General features: G+C 32.4%; 1 protein-coding gene across 2 annotated transcripts; it reads left to right on the top strand.

Annotated features, from left to right (window-relative positions):
• Positions 1-200: 200 nt before the first annotated feature.
• LOC139516853 (eukaryotic initiation factor 4A-I-like) lies at positions 201-13209 on the top strand. Of its 2 annotated transcripts, none has more exons than XM_071307203.1 (10): positions 201-658; positions 1827-1908; positions 5117-5249; positions 5853-5992; positions 6467-6632; positions 7172-7281; positions 9611-9754; positions 10209-10346; positions 11280-11449; positions 12450-13209. In XM_071307203.1, exons 1-10 carry the CDS (start codon positions 399-401, stop codon positions 12592-12594), a joined length of 1488 nt encoding a protein of 495 aa, XP_071163304.1. In that variant the 5' UTR covers positions 201-398; the 3' UTR covers positions 12595-13209. The 2 variants fall into 2 exon arrangements, with proteins under 2 accessions (XP_071163304.1, XP_071163305.1); XM_071307204.1 differs by lacking the exon at positions 201-658 and adding an exon at positions 1025-1282.
• The last annotated feature ends 2953 nt before the right edge of the window (positions 13210-16162 follow it).

Genomic DNA, 16162 nt, shown 5'->3' with positions numbered 1-16162 from the left:
CCCTCTTAGGCAGTCAGTGGGTCCCCACTTATGAAAATTTCTGGATCCGCCACTGCATAAACCTTCAGTATTCATAACAAAAACTAAAACAATTCCATTTCTAGTTTATAATGGTCGAACTTTTTAACATCATTAAGCTTAATATGATACACCAGTTAGACTTTAAAAAGAAATAACATCATATGCGAAAATAGTTCGTTTATAAATACAAAGCAGTATTTCGAAATACCACAATGACATATACATGTATATATATACCGTGGCCGATTTGGTATTGCGAAATACCCATAGCAACAGTACTCTAGTATATAAGTAATTTCCAGTTCAAATACCCAGCATTAAACTAAAACTAATGAATAAAACTAAATCTTATTTATATTCATTTTCTACAACTTCAAATGAGTGTATCAAAAGTTGAGTTCAAGAAAACAGATCACTTCGATTTTACAGCGTCGGAGGGGAGTCCACCCCAGGGAGGGGGTTATAAGAGGGACCCGTCTTACATTGACAGTGGACCCCAAAGAAGAAATAGGAAGATCAGGAATTCTCCACCAAGGGATAATGTTGATGGAGAAGGTGATGGAAGAGGTTCACCAAATGACAACTCTGGTGAATATAGCGGAAAGAGGAGTCCAGTTTATACCTCGGAACAAAACGAGTAAGTGAATGTGATTTTGAAAACTAAAAATTAGAGAATTTGATTTTTAAACTCACGATAGAAGTGATTTAGATATTTCTAAGGATAATTTTGAGGAGACTTGGAAACAGAAACTTCTTTTTTACAGCTTAATTTGTGATGCAAATCGCGGAGAAAAGACGATTAAGTGACTATAACATAAATTATATAAACGGTTTTAACTTGTATGATTTATTATATAATGCAAAATGTGTGCTATCAATATATTAAACTGCACTGAATGAGTTAGTTTTTTGGGAAAATATATTTTATAAAAAAAATGGTGGGAAAATTCTAGTCCCGCCTACTTTTGCCTACGTCATGAAATAAACTTAAAAGGCAATCCTCATTAAAATAATGTATCATTGCGCGCTCCTACAAAATAGTTCCTGGGAGAAAAAACATATTCCATTTGAATTTAATCAGAATAAAGAAAACAACTCGTTAATTATATATCACAATTCTTCGAATCAAGAAATCAACACTGATATTTGTTATTCTTATAATAAATTTCTTATTACATCAAATGTGATTCACCCTACGTTCTTTCCTTTATTCGCGGTACTTTAGCGAGAACATGTCATTTAACCCAGAGGATGGAGAAGGGTGAGATAAAATTCGTTTATTAAGGGGAAATTAAGCACGAAAATTAATTCTACAGTGTCAATTGGTTGTGTTGTATTATTGTGGAAAGTTTGAATGGGCAGCATTCTGTCGATTCTTGTAAAAACATATTTTTGTGTTGCCGTTCAAGGAAGCCGGTGTCATGGCGGACATTCAGTGTGCACGTGTGATGGTTAGCTATCAGACATATGGGCTAATTCAAGAGATCGTTTAACATAACCATGTTGCGCGGTTCAGAAATCGATAATGTTCAATGAATGGTGCTCATTACATATCGCATATCGTAATTTATAAGATGTGGCCATGGTATCCTCTATGACAACTACGCATTTCGGCCATCTGTCAAGTTGTCCGGTAATAAAATAGCTGTAAGAAACCATCAATAAGTAGGCTAATCGCAGTTAGGTTTCTTATAAGAACTGTTTGGACTTTAAAAATGACAGTTTTTAGTGTTGAACATTTATTATATATTGTGTTGTATCTAAATTAAACGTCCACTAATATACATGTTTTCTTTCTCTTACAGTGGTAGTAGGCCAAGGGGCAATTTTAGTAGTGAAGGATCCAAGAATGATGAATACAGTGCAGAAGCTGGTGGTATCATCCAGGTATGAAATGACAGGTTCACTGTGCTTAAACGGCTGTGGGTAACTTAAGTTACCCACAGCCCAAGATGGCGGACTCTAAACTCGTTGATATTTAATTCATACAAACTGTACCTTTTGCGACGTTTTTCATGCAGAATGTAAATATTTATAGAATTATTGAATAAAGAAATGACTAACAATTACCATAAATTTGTTGATATAGAGTTCACTAAAGCGCAAGGTCAACTTTAAAAAATGCATAAGATGTCCGTAACTTTTTGATCGAAACTAAGCAGACTGTCCGTAACTTTATTTTTAGTTGTGGGTAACTTTTGATTTAAAATTTTAAGAATTATAATTTCAACAATTAGAAGACAATTAACATCATAATTTGTAACCTTCGCGGCCGTTTATACTACTCATTCACCACCAAATGTGATTTTATTAACGCATCATACTTACACCACAGACTTTTATGTGGGGTTTGTGGTACTCCATCCTGGTTATGGTTTGAACTTTTATTTACTGATGTGCGTCTTATCGACGTTTTTCGCTTGTCAGACCAAGGCTTTTTCATACTCTTTAATGATTTGAGTTTAATTATATGTGTGCGGTTTACCTTCTCAACTGTTTCTTTCTATGTGTATTTTGATGAATACTCTTTGACGCGGCTCGGTATTTATACATCCCACCAGTTAGTTATAGTGTTAATTTTTTGAATATGTTTCCTAGTATGTATTTTTTCTCTCTTTCTATGTTATCAGGGGTTGTTAGACTATTAAATTACCCTGTTGTCCTACGTAGTTATTTATATTTTTATATACTATGTCGAATTGTTACACTATGTTGACTGCTCTTCTCCTTTTATTGTCACTGACTTTTACCTATTGTGTCTTTTAGTTTTATTCAGTTTAATGAGATTTAATGCAACTTGCATACAAATGAAAAATGCAGCTAGCTGTAAAACTAGGTTTATTCATTTATACAAAATGTCCTTTTTTTAAGTTTTCCCATTTACTGTAAATCTTGGCCAGGGTGCCGCAATATCACCGTGCGCAACGTCCCAGTGTGTTCAGATTGACACCTCTTTTTTTTTACTGTCAATGCTGATGGGATTTGTTTTTGTGGGGATGAGAGAAAAGTGTTTTTGGCTTTTTCAAAAAGACGGAAAAAGTTTGTGCACTTAAGTCTCGTATAGTCTATCCACTGCATGCCTGGGCAATTTGGGTTCCCCTCCAAAATCCCGGATTCACGCTACCCTTGTCGTTGCTGGCAGAAAATCAGTAAGTGTATACATGCTACATGTATGTGTAAAAAATACTTGTGTAGTCTACTTGTTCAAAAATAAAAACGAACAATGATGTTTCAACAGTTTATCTGCTATGATCGGAAACAACCCTCCGAACTAGGCGATTAGGGTACCCCGACGTTATACAAAATGAGACCCGAGTTTTTCGGATTTATCGTGATTTTTTTCATATTTTTCCCAATTTTGTCTTCCATCGATACAATGAATTATATCATACTAGACATCTACTTTGTTTTGTGAATATGTTTTCGATGCAATCTCTATCATCAGTTTAAACATTACATCCGCGTATGTCGATTCTTTGAAAGTTACGGACATCTCTATTGGTATGATGAAAAAAGTTACGGACAAATTGTTTTGAAGTTACGGACAGCCTAAGTGTTTTTTTAAATCGTGCTGTGATCGTTTATTTTGTAGAATTTAATCACCTTTCCAGTTTAAGGGTTTCCCTAAACGATTAATACAACTTTTAAATTCAGTTGTTTAATTGATGCATTCGTGGTATTGTTATTCTATAGAAGAAAAGTATCTAACCGACGCAAGGCGGCTCCATCTTGGGCTGTGGGTAACTTAAGTTACCCACAGCCGTTTAAGCACAGTGAGGTTAATCTCTTATGATCAGGGTTTCCGCTGGCGGTCGCCATTTTCGCAATTTGCGAAAAAATAATAATTGTGGCGATTAAAATTCATCATTGGCGAAAGAATTTGGCGAAAGAAATACATATAACGATTTATTTTCAGCCATCTCGTTTATTTACTTTTTTCGGGTTTCTCTGACTTTACCTCTCAGACAATACTCGGAATTCACCTTGAACTCGTTAAGATTTTGACAGAAAATCAATAATCAGCTGATTGCATTAATAGCTATCGACATCAAAGGACTAATTAATAAAGGTGTTGATTATATGATATGACAAAATGATATGGTTAAATGGCTTCTGCACATGTCACAAATGAATTTATTTACCGCTTTGCGACGCACGTGTTTGAAGCAAAATTTACGCTTTATCTCCTTCTTATGAAAAGAAAATTGTTGTTATAAAAATGTTCAAAAGCTAGAAAGGTCTCTGATTTAAAACTTTATCATATAACTTTCATAAAGATCATTGATTTGAGTGTGTACTTCAAAGTCGTTTCTGTAAGACACGTGTTTCAAGCATATAGTTTTACTTATTTACGATGGTCTAGACAAGAAAACTGTCGTTATGAAGAAATCTATTCAAAAGGTTGGCATGAGAGTAACCCTTCAATGTAATGACTACACCTTACACGAGGGATCAATTCCAAGTGATAAGATTCTTCGTTTTGTTGTAAAAAACACTTCTTATTTAAAGGAAGAGGGAGGGCTGGAAAAAAAAAGAAATTTTAAAAGAAAAATATATTTGGCGAAAAAAATAATAAAGTGGCGAAAAATATATTGTTTTGGCGAAAGAGGTGGCGAAAAAAATAATTGACCCAGGGGAAACCCTGCTTATGATAGATTTGTTTTGGGGAAACGGGGGTTTAACAATCTCTGTAGACTTTCTACAGAAAAACTGTAAATTTAAAAAGAAAATGTGGTATGATTGCCAATGAGACAACTCTCTACAAGAGACCAAAATGACTCAGAAATTAACAACTATAGGTCACTGTATGGCCTTGAACAATGGACAAAGCCCATTCTGAATAGTCAGCTATAAAAGGCTAATAAAACAAGCTTTGTATTAAGAACAAGAATTATGACACAGCATGTGTCTTTCTACAGACTGCCGCCTTGTGAACTAGCAAATTAACGTGCATTTAATTGTAGTCCTGATATGCATGTACATGTAGTTTTTGTTTCCACTGGACATTAAACACCAATCTATCATGGAATTGTGATATGTCTGGAGCCATCTAACTCTATCAAAAATTTATACTTTAAAAATATTTACATTACAGAGTAACTGGGATGAGGTTGTCGACAACTTTGATGACATGAAATTGAGAGAAGAACTCCTTAGAGGAATATATGCTTACGGTTTTGAAAAACCATCAGCCATTCAGCAACGTGCTATTATCCCATGTATAAAAGGTAAAATTGTTACTAGTCTGTTTAAGACCCAGGACAGTCTTTTTCTGTTGTTCTCTTTTCTGATGCCTTAACCGGGTTCTTGTCAAGTCTAAAAAAAAACACCCATATATTGTAGGCACTTTGAAATTATCAACTATAGATAGGTGTACAATGTAAGTTAAATTACAATTTATCTCTGTAGGTTGTTGCATCAGTTTGAAAGAGTCTTCCCTGGATACCATATATTTTTGAATGGGGCAAATGTTTAAGACATGTCGAGGACACATCATTTTGTCTATGGTGTGTTCATAGTTCTTAGAATTTATCAAAATCTACATTATCATTTGATCTGAGTTTTGTTGTTAAAATCCGAAGGTGTAGGTGAAAATATATGTTACTTGTTGCAATTTTTTTTAATAGATACTAAACACTGGACTGAGCTTTTAGAATCTTGAGACCAATCTGTTTACAAAATTACAAAATGGCAATGTCCAGATGTTAATTAATGAAAGCACAATATTTGCTTTCATATAGTTTGTTCATGTCTAGTATTTATTGTATTCCTTTTTTGTAGATTTTCTATAGCTTAAGAGTTAATATGAATAATGTTTATGATTTTTGTAGGACGTGATGTTATTGCCCAAGCCCAGTCTGGTACTGGTAAGACGGCAACATTCTCCATAGCCATTTTACAGCAAATAGATATTGCATTAAAAGAATGCCAGGCATTAGTCTTAGCCCCAACAAGAGAGTTGGCTATGCAAGTAAGTTGCTTTTATGAAATGGTTATAAAGAATGATTAATCTAGTTAAACACATTTGTAGAATCAATTTATGTAAGTTTATATTCATAATATTTGTAATCTTGAATAACACCTATATATATAGATATATATGCCCAAAATATATTTACACATGAATTTATGTTGGACAAATTTGTTAATATTAGCAACTATCCCACTTCAATAACGTTAGTCAAACTGAGTCCTGTAGTCGCACAACTTGGGTTTAATTTTTTTTTAAGCCTTGTTCATGTGTTTGAAAAGATATGAATTTCATGGTGAAACAAATAAATCCTCAAGTAAGTACTGAGATGATCTGTCATGAAAATTTTTTTGTATGTTTTCATTCTAACTGTAAAACACTAGCATATTTATCAGTTAATAAACAATGACATAAAATGTGAAGGGATTTGTATATTTTTCGGGAAATTCTCTAATAATCCTTTATTTGTTGCAGATTCAAAAAGTTGTAATAGCATTAGGAGATTACATGGGAGCACAGTGTCATGCCTGTATTGGTGGCACTAATGTCAGAGAAGACATGCACAAATTAAGTACCGGCGTTCACATTGTGGTAGGAACTCCAGGACGTGTCTATGATATGATCAACAGAAGAGCTCTTAGTAAGTTAAATTGGATTTTTCATTAAATACATATGCTTAGATGTAAAATATAGTCTACAAAAAAAGTTCAGGACCACTTGAATATGAGACAGTATTTTTACCGATGTTGAGAACAAAACTACTAAGCACATAATTTTTGCAGGGTCTTGTGTTAACAAAAAATCAAATTCCATTAAAATGCAATATTTTAAATTAATTTTATAAATAACACTTGGAGTATCTTTTTTGTTGAAAATTGTAAATTCAGAAATTATTTTAAGGTTTTTATCTTTGTGAATAATGCGACTGGATGAGTATCTCGGTAATAACTTGCATCAACTTTTCCTGCAATCACACTAATAAATGCATGCAACAAGTAAAAATTTCATTTGAAACTCGTTAAACTCTATAAAATATAGATTTATGATGATTTCATATCCAAAAGAAATTCTAGATAAAATCTATTGCATCCTTATCTATGGATAAAATATCTTTTTTTAGGATTGTTTTAGATTGAGATGTACATTTATAATTTAGGAATGTATGTTTTCTTATTGCAGATCCAAGATCCATCAAGTTATTTGTGTTAGATGAAGCTGATGAAATGTTGTCCAGAGGTTTTAAAGATCAGATCTACGACGTCTTCAGATTCATGCCAGAAGATACTCAAGTAATAATCATTTCCTTAAAGTCATATGAAACCTCAAATTAACAAAAATATGCATATGTTTTTTAAAACTAAATGGATAGCTTTCATTAGACAGCTTATGTACATATACTTTTTTCTGAGGAAAATTCTTTAATTGGTCCACATTTAGAAGAAGTTTCCTTGTATTTAATTGCTTGCTGCCAGGAAGCAATTCGCCGACATATTTTCCGTATGAATAGTGACCTAAGCATGACCCTCCTCGTAAAAATCCGGTGATAGCAATACGCATGAATCTGTCATTAAAATAAACAATTACCTGATTGCATATGTTAAACACGTGCTAAATACCCATGCTTTTTGTTGATTATTTACTATAAGGTGACAATCGGTAAACTTCGGCTTCAAAACACGGCATTTAATGAGTAGCCATATTTGTTAAATCATAACAGACAGATAGAAAAAAAATTGACGATTATACGATATATTTGCGTAAAAATGATAAAATCGTGCACAGAGGACTAAGTTTAAGATATATACATGCATTGGTTCAAGATTTGGATGAACATTATTTTTCACCAGTTGCTCGTTTCTTATGACTTTAATATTATTGAAGTACTGTGGATTCATTATTATTAGTTAAATACAAATTTTCATTGATTTCGTGAGTACATGTAAACCCCAAAATTAAATGTTCAATGAAAAAAAAAAAAATCTATAAAACTTCGAAATTAAATTATTCATGAACATCCTTCATGTACGAAAATTGGTGTCTCCAAAAAAATAATTAATCTACAGTAACTTAATTTTACAAATAAACATCCGAAATGACTTGGCAGTATTGTTGCTTGCATGTCTTGTAAAACTAGTCAAATTAAATTCAGACAAATCAGCAGTAAGCATGTTTAATATTGTTAAAGCAAATTGCCCCAATTATGATGTTGATCATGCTTACCTTTTTCCTAGAAGCAGTGATTATGCTAGCGCTCGTCTCTTTCGTAATTTACGAAAGGGTTTTCGCATTGACGAAAGTATTTCAAATCAATTTTGTCACTTAAATTTTGAAAGTATAAAAAAATTTTAGCATTAAAATACAATAAATCTAACTGTCTTTATTTTTGTGACAAGTTTATGACCCCCAGGTAATAATCATTTTCAACAGATCATTTGATTGAAATTGTTACTCCCTGGATAGTTCCGCATTTAAATTTCAATATTTCTCAATCAATCACAATTTGAAGTTCTTTTGTTGAGATTCGTCATTCAAACACATTTACTTCATAATTAATATAAATTGCCATCAAAAACTTTCGACAATTTCCATTTAAAATTTAGAACTTTATTCAAAACGTGAGAGGTCTTCACGAGTAAACAGGTGCTTCCAGTACTGTGTGCTACGCATGCATGAAAGTATTCCTATGACTATTTATAGACCCTGATTAAAAATGTAAAGTATGAAATCTTTTAGAATAAATGAAACGAGAGCCAAATATATATCTCTTACTAAAAGAAATTAAACCGAAAAATGATAATTTCCTGATGAATTCGGACTCGTTTTGAATTTATCACCCACATGTCACTTCCCGTTTTCGTTTAATTTTAAAACCGAAAGTAATAAACGTGATCTATTTTTGATTTGTTAACAACCTTCTTTCAGTCGTTAAATACTTTCAAAAAAGGAATTTATACAGTTCCAACTTTATAGAAATAATTTCCAAATATCGATTTAGACTTTTTATTGCGAGTTAATTTCTGCTGTGATTCCTTGTTTGACCTTGTTTAAAAAAATGAATCCATCTCTTGTTGATCAGGAATGTCTTCTGGAATAAACTGAAGAGAAATTGTGAACTAAGTTTCCACATCTTTTGTCAGAATCTTTCATAATAAGGGTCAATACAGTCAAATTATACAATACTGACTGCCAATCATGCCTAAGTTCTGTAAAATCTGACAAAGTCAAAGATGAAGGCAAGCTAGTAATATAAATCCTTGGTCCCTTGCTGTTACACAAAAAAAAGCTTGATTTTCATAGCACACAAAAGTGACTAAAGTCCTCAAAATCCTAGCTTAAACCCTGCCTAGAAGCAACTTACAAAATTGAATGTTTTATGGATATTCTGGTAGACCAACTTGATACAGTGTATTAGTGTTGAATGTCCAATGCAAAATAGTTTTGTGAATTTACGTGAAGAAATTTAAGCTAATCCAGATTGATCATCAACTTCAAATGTAGAATTTAAGTCACAGTGAACTTCAGGACTTGTACTGTGTGCAGCTTGTTTATACAGGTAGAACCTGTTTTATTTTTACATGATGTGCAGTTTATTTGAAAAGTTGGGGTTTCTAATTTTAGGTTATCCTGTTGTCTGCCACAATGCCCGTTGATGTGTTAGATGTAACACAAAAGTTCATGAGGGATCCTATAAGGATTTTAGTTAAGAAAGAAGAATTAACCCTGGAGGGTATCAGACAGTTTTACATTCAAGTAGAAAGAGAGGCAAGTTTAAAATGTTCATTAACGTAGATTGCTTAAGAGAAGCAGAACTGGTAATATTTGATTATTGGTTACTTGATGTTTAGTGACTTGTACAGAGTTGATAAAATCTAATAGTCTGTTTCCTGTTATATACATGTGTATTGATATTGAGATTTGCATAAATGATTATTTGCATTGACATTTTAAACATTTTTTTTTAAACTGAAGGAAAATTTATGGTGGATGAATTTTGTAGAAAAAAAAACCATTATTTAAGCAATTTACTTACTTGGAAAAAAAGAAAATATCTTTCCTGATCAATCAATGTCTTACAGCTTGGACGCTGTTATCACATGATAAATGAGATCAGAGGCACCATGCTGGTCTTATTAATTGTCCATTATGTTATAAATTTGTGATTTCTTATTGTACATTTCACTATTGACCTTGCTCATTATGTTACTATTTTTTGTAGGAATGGAAATTAGATACCCTCTGTGATTTATACGAGACCCTGACCATTACACAGGCTGTTATTTTCTGTAATACTAGAAGGAAGGTGGATTGGCTTACAGACAAAATGTTGTCTAGAGATTTCACCGTCTCCGCTATGGTAAAAAAAAATATAACTATTTATTCAAGTTATCTCCAACAAAATAAATTACAAAGTAAACATATTTTCATGTCTAATGAACTTAAGGTCTTGTAACTTTTTGAGTAAGATTATTGTACTCCGACTCAGAATTCAACCTATCGAAATCTGCATTTGGTGTTTCAAGTACACATTTTGTACTCTCAGAGTACTGAGTAAAGTTTTATGACCAAGATCCAAGCTAGACGATAGATTGAATCAACTTTTATGAATTCGGTCTACCATTGAATAAACTTTAATGATTCGGGTGTTGCATTGAATATACTTTTATGCATTGGCTTATTTTCACTTTGTGCAATTAAATTCTGTGACAGCGTAAATACTTTAACTCGCAAAAAATATTCTGTTCATTGTACACAAATCATGAACTGCATGTCAATAAGTTAAAAATACTGCACCTGATCTCATACTAAATTTCTTTTTATTCTTAAAATTAATTTGTTTCAATTTCCTGTAAGTGATAATATTGTTATGGCTGATATGATATACCCAAAATAACAGTAGTATGATATTCAATTGGGTCAAGGTTTGTTGTTGTGGAGCTTTTAAATTGATAGATGTAGAAGAGGACAACATTTTTCTGAAGAAAACCTTGTCAAGTTGACACAAAAGTAGCGAAGTGTTATCATTTAATCACTGTAAACATGAATGATGATTTATAAAAAAACTTCTTTATGGAGTTGTTGCAATGAAATGTAATGTAAAATTCCAACAATTCTGTTGCAACACATAATGAAAAATATATTTTAGAAAATAAAATAATTGGAAGATGGAGGGAATGATGATTAATGGTACACTCAAATTGATTAATTTTAAATCACTCTTGCAGATGTTGAATTATTTTGAAAAGGAATAATTTTAGGTAACAACATTAATGCTTAATTTATTTTTTAGCATGGTGACATGGACCAGAAAGAAAGAGATGTTATTATGAGGGAATTCCGTACTGGATCCAGTAGAGTCTTGATTACCACTGATCTCTTAGCTCGTGGTATTGATGTACAGCAGGTTTCACTCGTCATTAACTATGATCTCCCAGCTAACAGGGAAAATTACATTCATAGGTAAGTTTTGAAACAGTAGGACAATCATGGTCTGTTGCAGTCACATATTGTCGGATTTAAATGCCCATGCTGCTAGGCAAAGATTAAGTGTAAACCTTGATCGTCAGTCTTTTTGTCTGTCCCAAAAGCACTTTCACATATTATAGGGACATTCATGTCCTCAGATTATGAGATACATTATTTTTATGCCTAACCTACGATAGTAGAGGGGCACTATGTTTTCTGGTCTGTGTCCGTTCGTCCCTCTGTCCCACTTCAGGTTAAAGATTTTGGTCAAGGTAGTTTTTGATGAAGTTGCAGTCCAATCAACTTGAAACATAGTACACATGTGCCCTATGATATGCTCTTTCTAATGTTAATGCCAAATTGAAAGTTTTGACCCCAATTTTAGTGTCCATTGAACATGGAAAATGATACTGCGAGTGGGGCATCGGTGTACTATGGACACATTCTTGTTTTATTTATTTGATATAGTATTGTAAGCAGTTTTAGGGACGACATCAAATGATCGATGTAGGATAAAAAACTTAAATCAAATAGTTTGGGGGGGGGGGGGTCAACATTGCTGCAAGTTTTGTTAATCTAAAATCGATTTTACATATATCCCTATTGGTCAATCAATTTTTCCCAAATTAAGTTAAGAAGGGGGTTGTGGGGGTCTGTGAAAAAACTATGTGAAGGAAGTTTTTTATCCTTCATTGAACTTTTGATGTCGTCCCTTAATTGATTACAGTTTTGAATCATTTTCCAGGAATTAACATCCAACCGAACAACAGAAAGATCAGTCTGACAAATTAACTATATATGCATACCTGTGTAATTCCTCATGTTGCAAGGCTGATCTGAGGCAACTTTAAATTCTGTTGAGATTTGCTAGATTTGTTATAGTAGTCTTGAATCTTGACCTTATAATCAGTGATCCACAAACAGATATGATAGAGTGAAAACAACAATTACAGTATTAGTAAATATGTTAATTTTATCATCAATTGTTTTTCAGAATTGGCAGAGGTGGACGATTCGGTCGTAAAGGAGTAGCAATTAACTTTGTTACCCAGGAGGATATTCGTACTCTGAAAGACATTGAACAATTTTACAATACCCAGATTGAAGAAATGCCCATGGATGTAGCAGATCTAATTTAATTAATCAAATTTTGAATCGAAATTGTTGCCCGTACTTATAAAAAATAAAGAAATATTGTGTACTGGCGAACATTTTCATGCGTTGTTCATATTTTGCTGGCTACAATTTTCTCATATATTGAGAATTTGTTGCATTAAAAGTTTTACCTTGGATAATTACCAAAATGAAATAAACGTTCTAGAAGTAATTTGAATTGCTAGGGACATAATTGCCCAAGACATTTTTGTGTATAGATTGTATTTTGACTATCCTATATTGTAAAAAGTGCTGTGTATAAACTGTGCTATTTGTTTTTTTTTGCCTTTTATAAAATTGTTATTTATTTTTTTTCTGAATAGCAGTATTTTGACTCTTAAGAGTTAGTAACATAGAGTTAAATTTTGTTTTTCACAGTTTTAAAGGTGTCATGGCTACCTCATTGCACCAACCTTGTACAGAAATAATACCTTCAGCTTGTACGTTATGTTCATATCATCGGTACATGTTGTATAAGGATCAAGATTGTATTGGTCAGGGATGGGTTAAAGTGAATAAGTTATTAAAGAAAAAATGGGTTCATGGCTATGTGACAGTGAAAAGAAGCAATAGATGTAATAAAAAAAGATACAATTTTACTTTTGTGTTCTGTATTGTGCCATGGAAAGGGTAACAGTTAGCTACACATTTTACAAATCCTGTAAAGAATTAGTATTTCAATTTCTTTGATGCAAAGCTAGTCTATATATATTAAACAGTACAGGAATTTCAACTTATTAAACTTCATGTTTGTGGAGCCTGCGACTTTTGTCACAGAAAGCTAGACATAGGGATAGTGATCCAGTGGCGGTGTTGGCTAACTTCTTAAAAGCTACACATGTCTGTCTGGCATAGTTCATTTGACCTAAGTCACCTTGACCTCATTTTCAAGGTTCATTGGTCAATGTTTAGTTTTCTTGGTTAAGTTTATGTGACAGTTTTAAAAAAGCTTTATATTTAGGACTATCAACATAATATCAATGATTTAATCATAAGTAAAGAAGGCGAGACATTTCAGCATGTGCACTCTTGTTGAATATGGGTAAACATCAATTAGAGCATTCCACAGACAAAAGTAAATCCTACATCACCAGGTCAACAATTGGAAAAGAAAATTTTAAAAATCAACCATGTACCAAACACTGACTTTAGAAAAAATAGCCTTTAGTAAGCTTGTAGACAAATTAGTTACAAATATTTTGATCTCTTATTTGGGAAAAGTATGAAATTTTAAGGCTTTCAAAATCATTAAAGTAGTGTTCTAGTAACAATTAAATTATCTTTATATAAAATGAACCACAAAAAAAATTAATGAAAGTTGTTGCTCTTGAACTTCTGGAGTATACCATGATACATAACACAGTAAACCCAACTTTTTTTGAAGAAATTACTCCATATGTAATTCTACCCATGCTTTTAAAAAGTTGGGGTATACTGTTTTACCTCTTGTCCCATGCATATTTTCGTTGCATTTTTCTGAGGAACTACAGATACTAAGATTTCTGAAATTTGGTTTTCAGGGTTTATACAAGTCAGCAATACTGTGTGATTGGTTTTCAGATTTACTCAACAACTTCCTGTTTATGGAACACTTGTATCTTTACACATGATAGCCAAGTGGAAAAATTTATTCACATTTTTCTGGGGAACTACAAGGATTTCTGACATTTGGTTCCAGGGTTTATATAAGTCAGCTGTACTGTGTGATGGGTTTTCACAGTCATCGCTAACAACTGCCTGTAAACAGAAATATTTCAGTGGGGGTATCGTCATTGAGCAGTAGCTCGCAGTTTCACTTGTTATATTTCTAAACCTGTCTCTAAAATAAGAAGGTGCATATATCTTGATAAAGTAATTGTCTCCTACATGGAGATGACATTTCTATGGCAAAAACTATTGGTATAGTAAGAGGAAAATCCCTCTTGAATTTCAGGTCAGTCCTATGTCTTGGTCAGTTACTTTTATAAGACTTTTTTTTACAGATAAATGGTTTCGGGATGCTTTTTCAAATTTGATACATTGGATTGTAACCATTCTTGAATTATAAATTCATCAAGACTTTAGTTCAGGCAGGGCATAGCTACTAAAACTGTTTTTTGTAATGCAATTTTACTCGTCCAAGTAAACGAAAAATTATGCAATCTTACCTGATGTGGGGTATATTGGTCACTAAATGTTGTTGTCTTTATTTGAAACTCTCAACAAGGATGAAATAAGAACAAGCTTTCAACACCATTGAAACAAATATGGCAAGAGTGAAATTTTTTGAAAGCTGGTTTGCTTCCTTATACACCCAAGTAGTGAGATTGTATTTCATTGGTAATTTTTGATTTTTGTTTATATTTGCTCATGTGTGAAGGCCCAACAGTGATTCTGAAGACATCTGAACTGAACCTAATTTAGGTTAATGAAGGGTATATCAGAGGAACTTACTCATAACACCAAAGTTCAGGACTGTAAGTTGCATTGAAACTGATGTATAGTATAGATAAGTAATTTTTCAAAAGATAGAGATGGAACTTGGAGTAAAATTAAACCTTGTTAAGAAGCATAAAGAGTAGGTTAGAATTTACTCTTGTTGGAAGGAGTAAAATTAAACCATGTTAAGAAGCATAAAGAGTAGGTTAGAATTTACTCTTGTTGGAAGCTGTCATATTAGACTAGATGCATCATTTATCTAATTCATTTGATATCTATTTGTTTATAGAATATGAACTTTGAGGTAAAACAATTAATCAAAATCTTCATCTTATTGTACAGTCAGTCTCTCCATGATGCATATGTTCACCATATCATATGAAAATTTTGTAGTCTCTGATAAATTGTCTCAATTAGTTGTAGACTAGTAATTACCAAGGTAAGATAAATATTAAGGTTTTTTAATATTTGATCTATCCTAAAACAAAATGGAAGTCAAGTTCATTAATGAAGATTTTGACATTTACCGTTCAGGAGTTATGGTTCTTGAAAGATTGAAAAATGGTTTCCTGTCGTGTCCGTGCATTTACTCATGAACTGTTCAACCAAAGCTTTAAAAATTTTAATATGTTGTTACTGATTACAAAATGGAGGTCAAATTTTCACTTTCACTGTTCAGGAGTTATGATTCTTGTGATATTGAAAATGCCAGGACACAAATAAATCTTAATAAATCCAGTTTGCTGTGGCTCTGATAGCCTCTTGTTAACTTTTAATATCGAAGCTTACTAATGGGTTTGCTCATTGTTGAAAGCCCTCCAGTCATATTGTTATAGGGAAATTGAACCTATGAAATGAAACAATCTGACTTTGTCAAAGATAAAACACAAAATCTTGTAAATTTTTATTGTTTTTATGACATTTTGAAAGGAACAATATTTATGGGTCTACAGATTTTCAATTAAAAAAAATCACAGTTTGACACTAGATGAATGCATAAACTTGAACTGTGAAAAAAAATATTGTAGAAAACATTTCAAAAGCATAAAATACATTAAAATATTAACACTAAGGTTTAACAATTATCATACAAAGGTAGAAAATCTGTGTCTTTTCTTACATACAATATCTGTA

The sequence above is a fragment of the Mytilus edulis genome, chromosome 3 (genome assembly GCF_963676685.1).
Source record: "Mytilus edulis chromosome 3, xbMytEdul2.2, whole genome shotgun sequence".
Lineage (NCBI taxonomy): Eukaryota > Metazoa > Mollusca > Bivalvia > Mytilida > Mytilidae > Mytilus > Mytilus edulis.
This window is presented reverse-complemented; position numbering and strand designations above follow the sequence as displayed.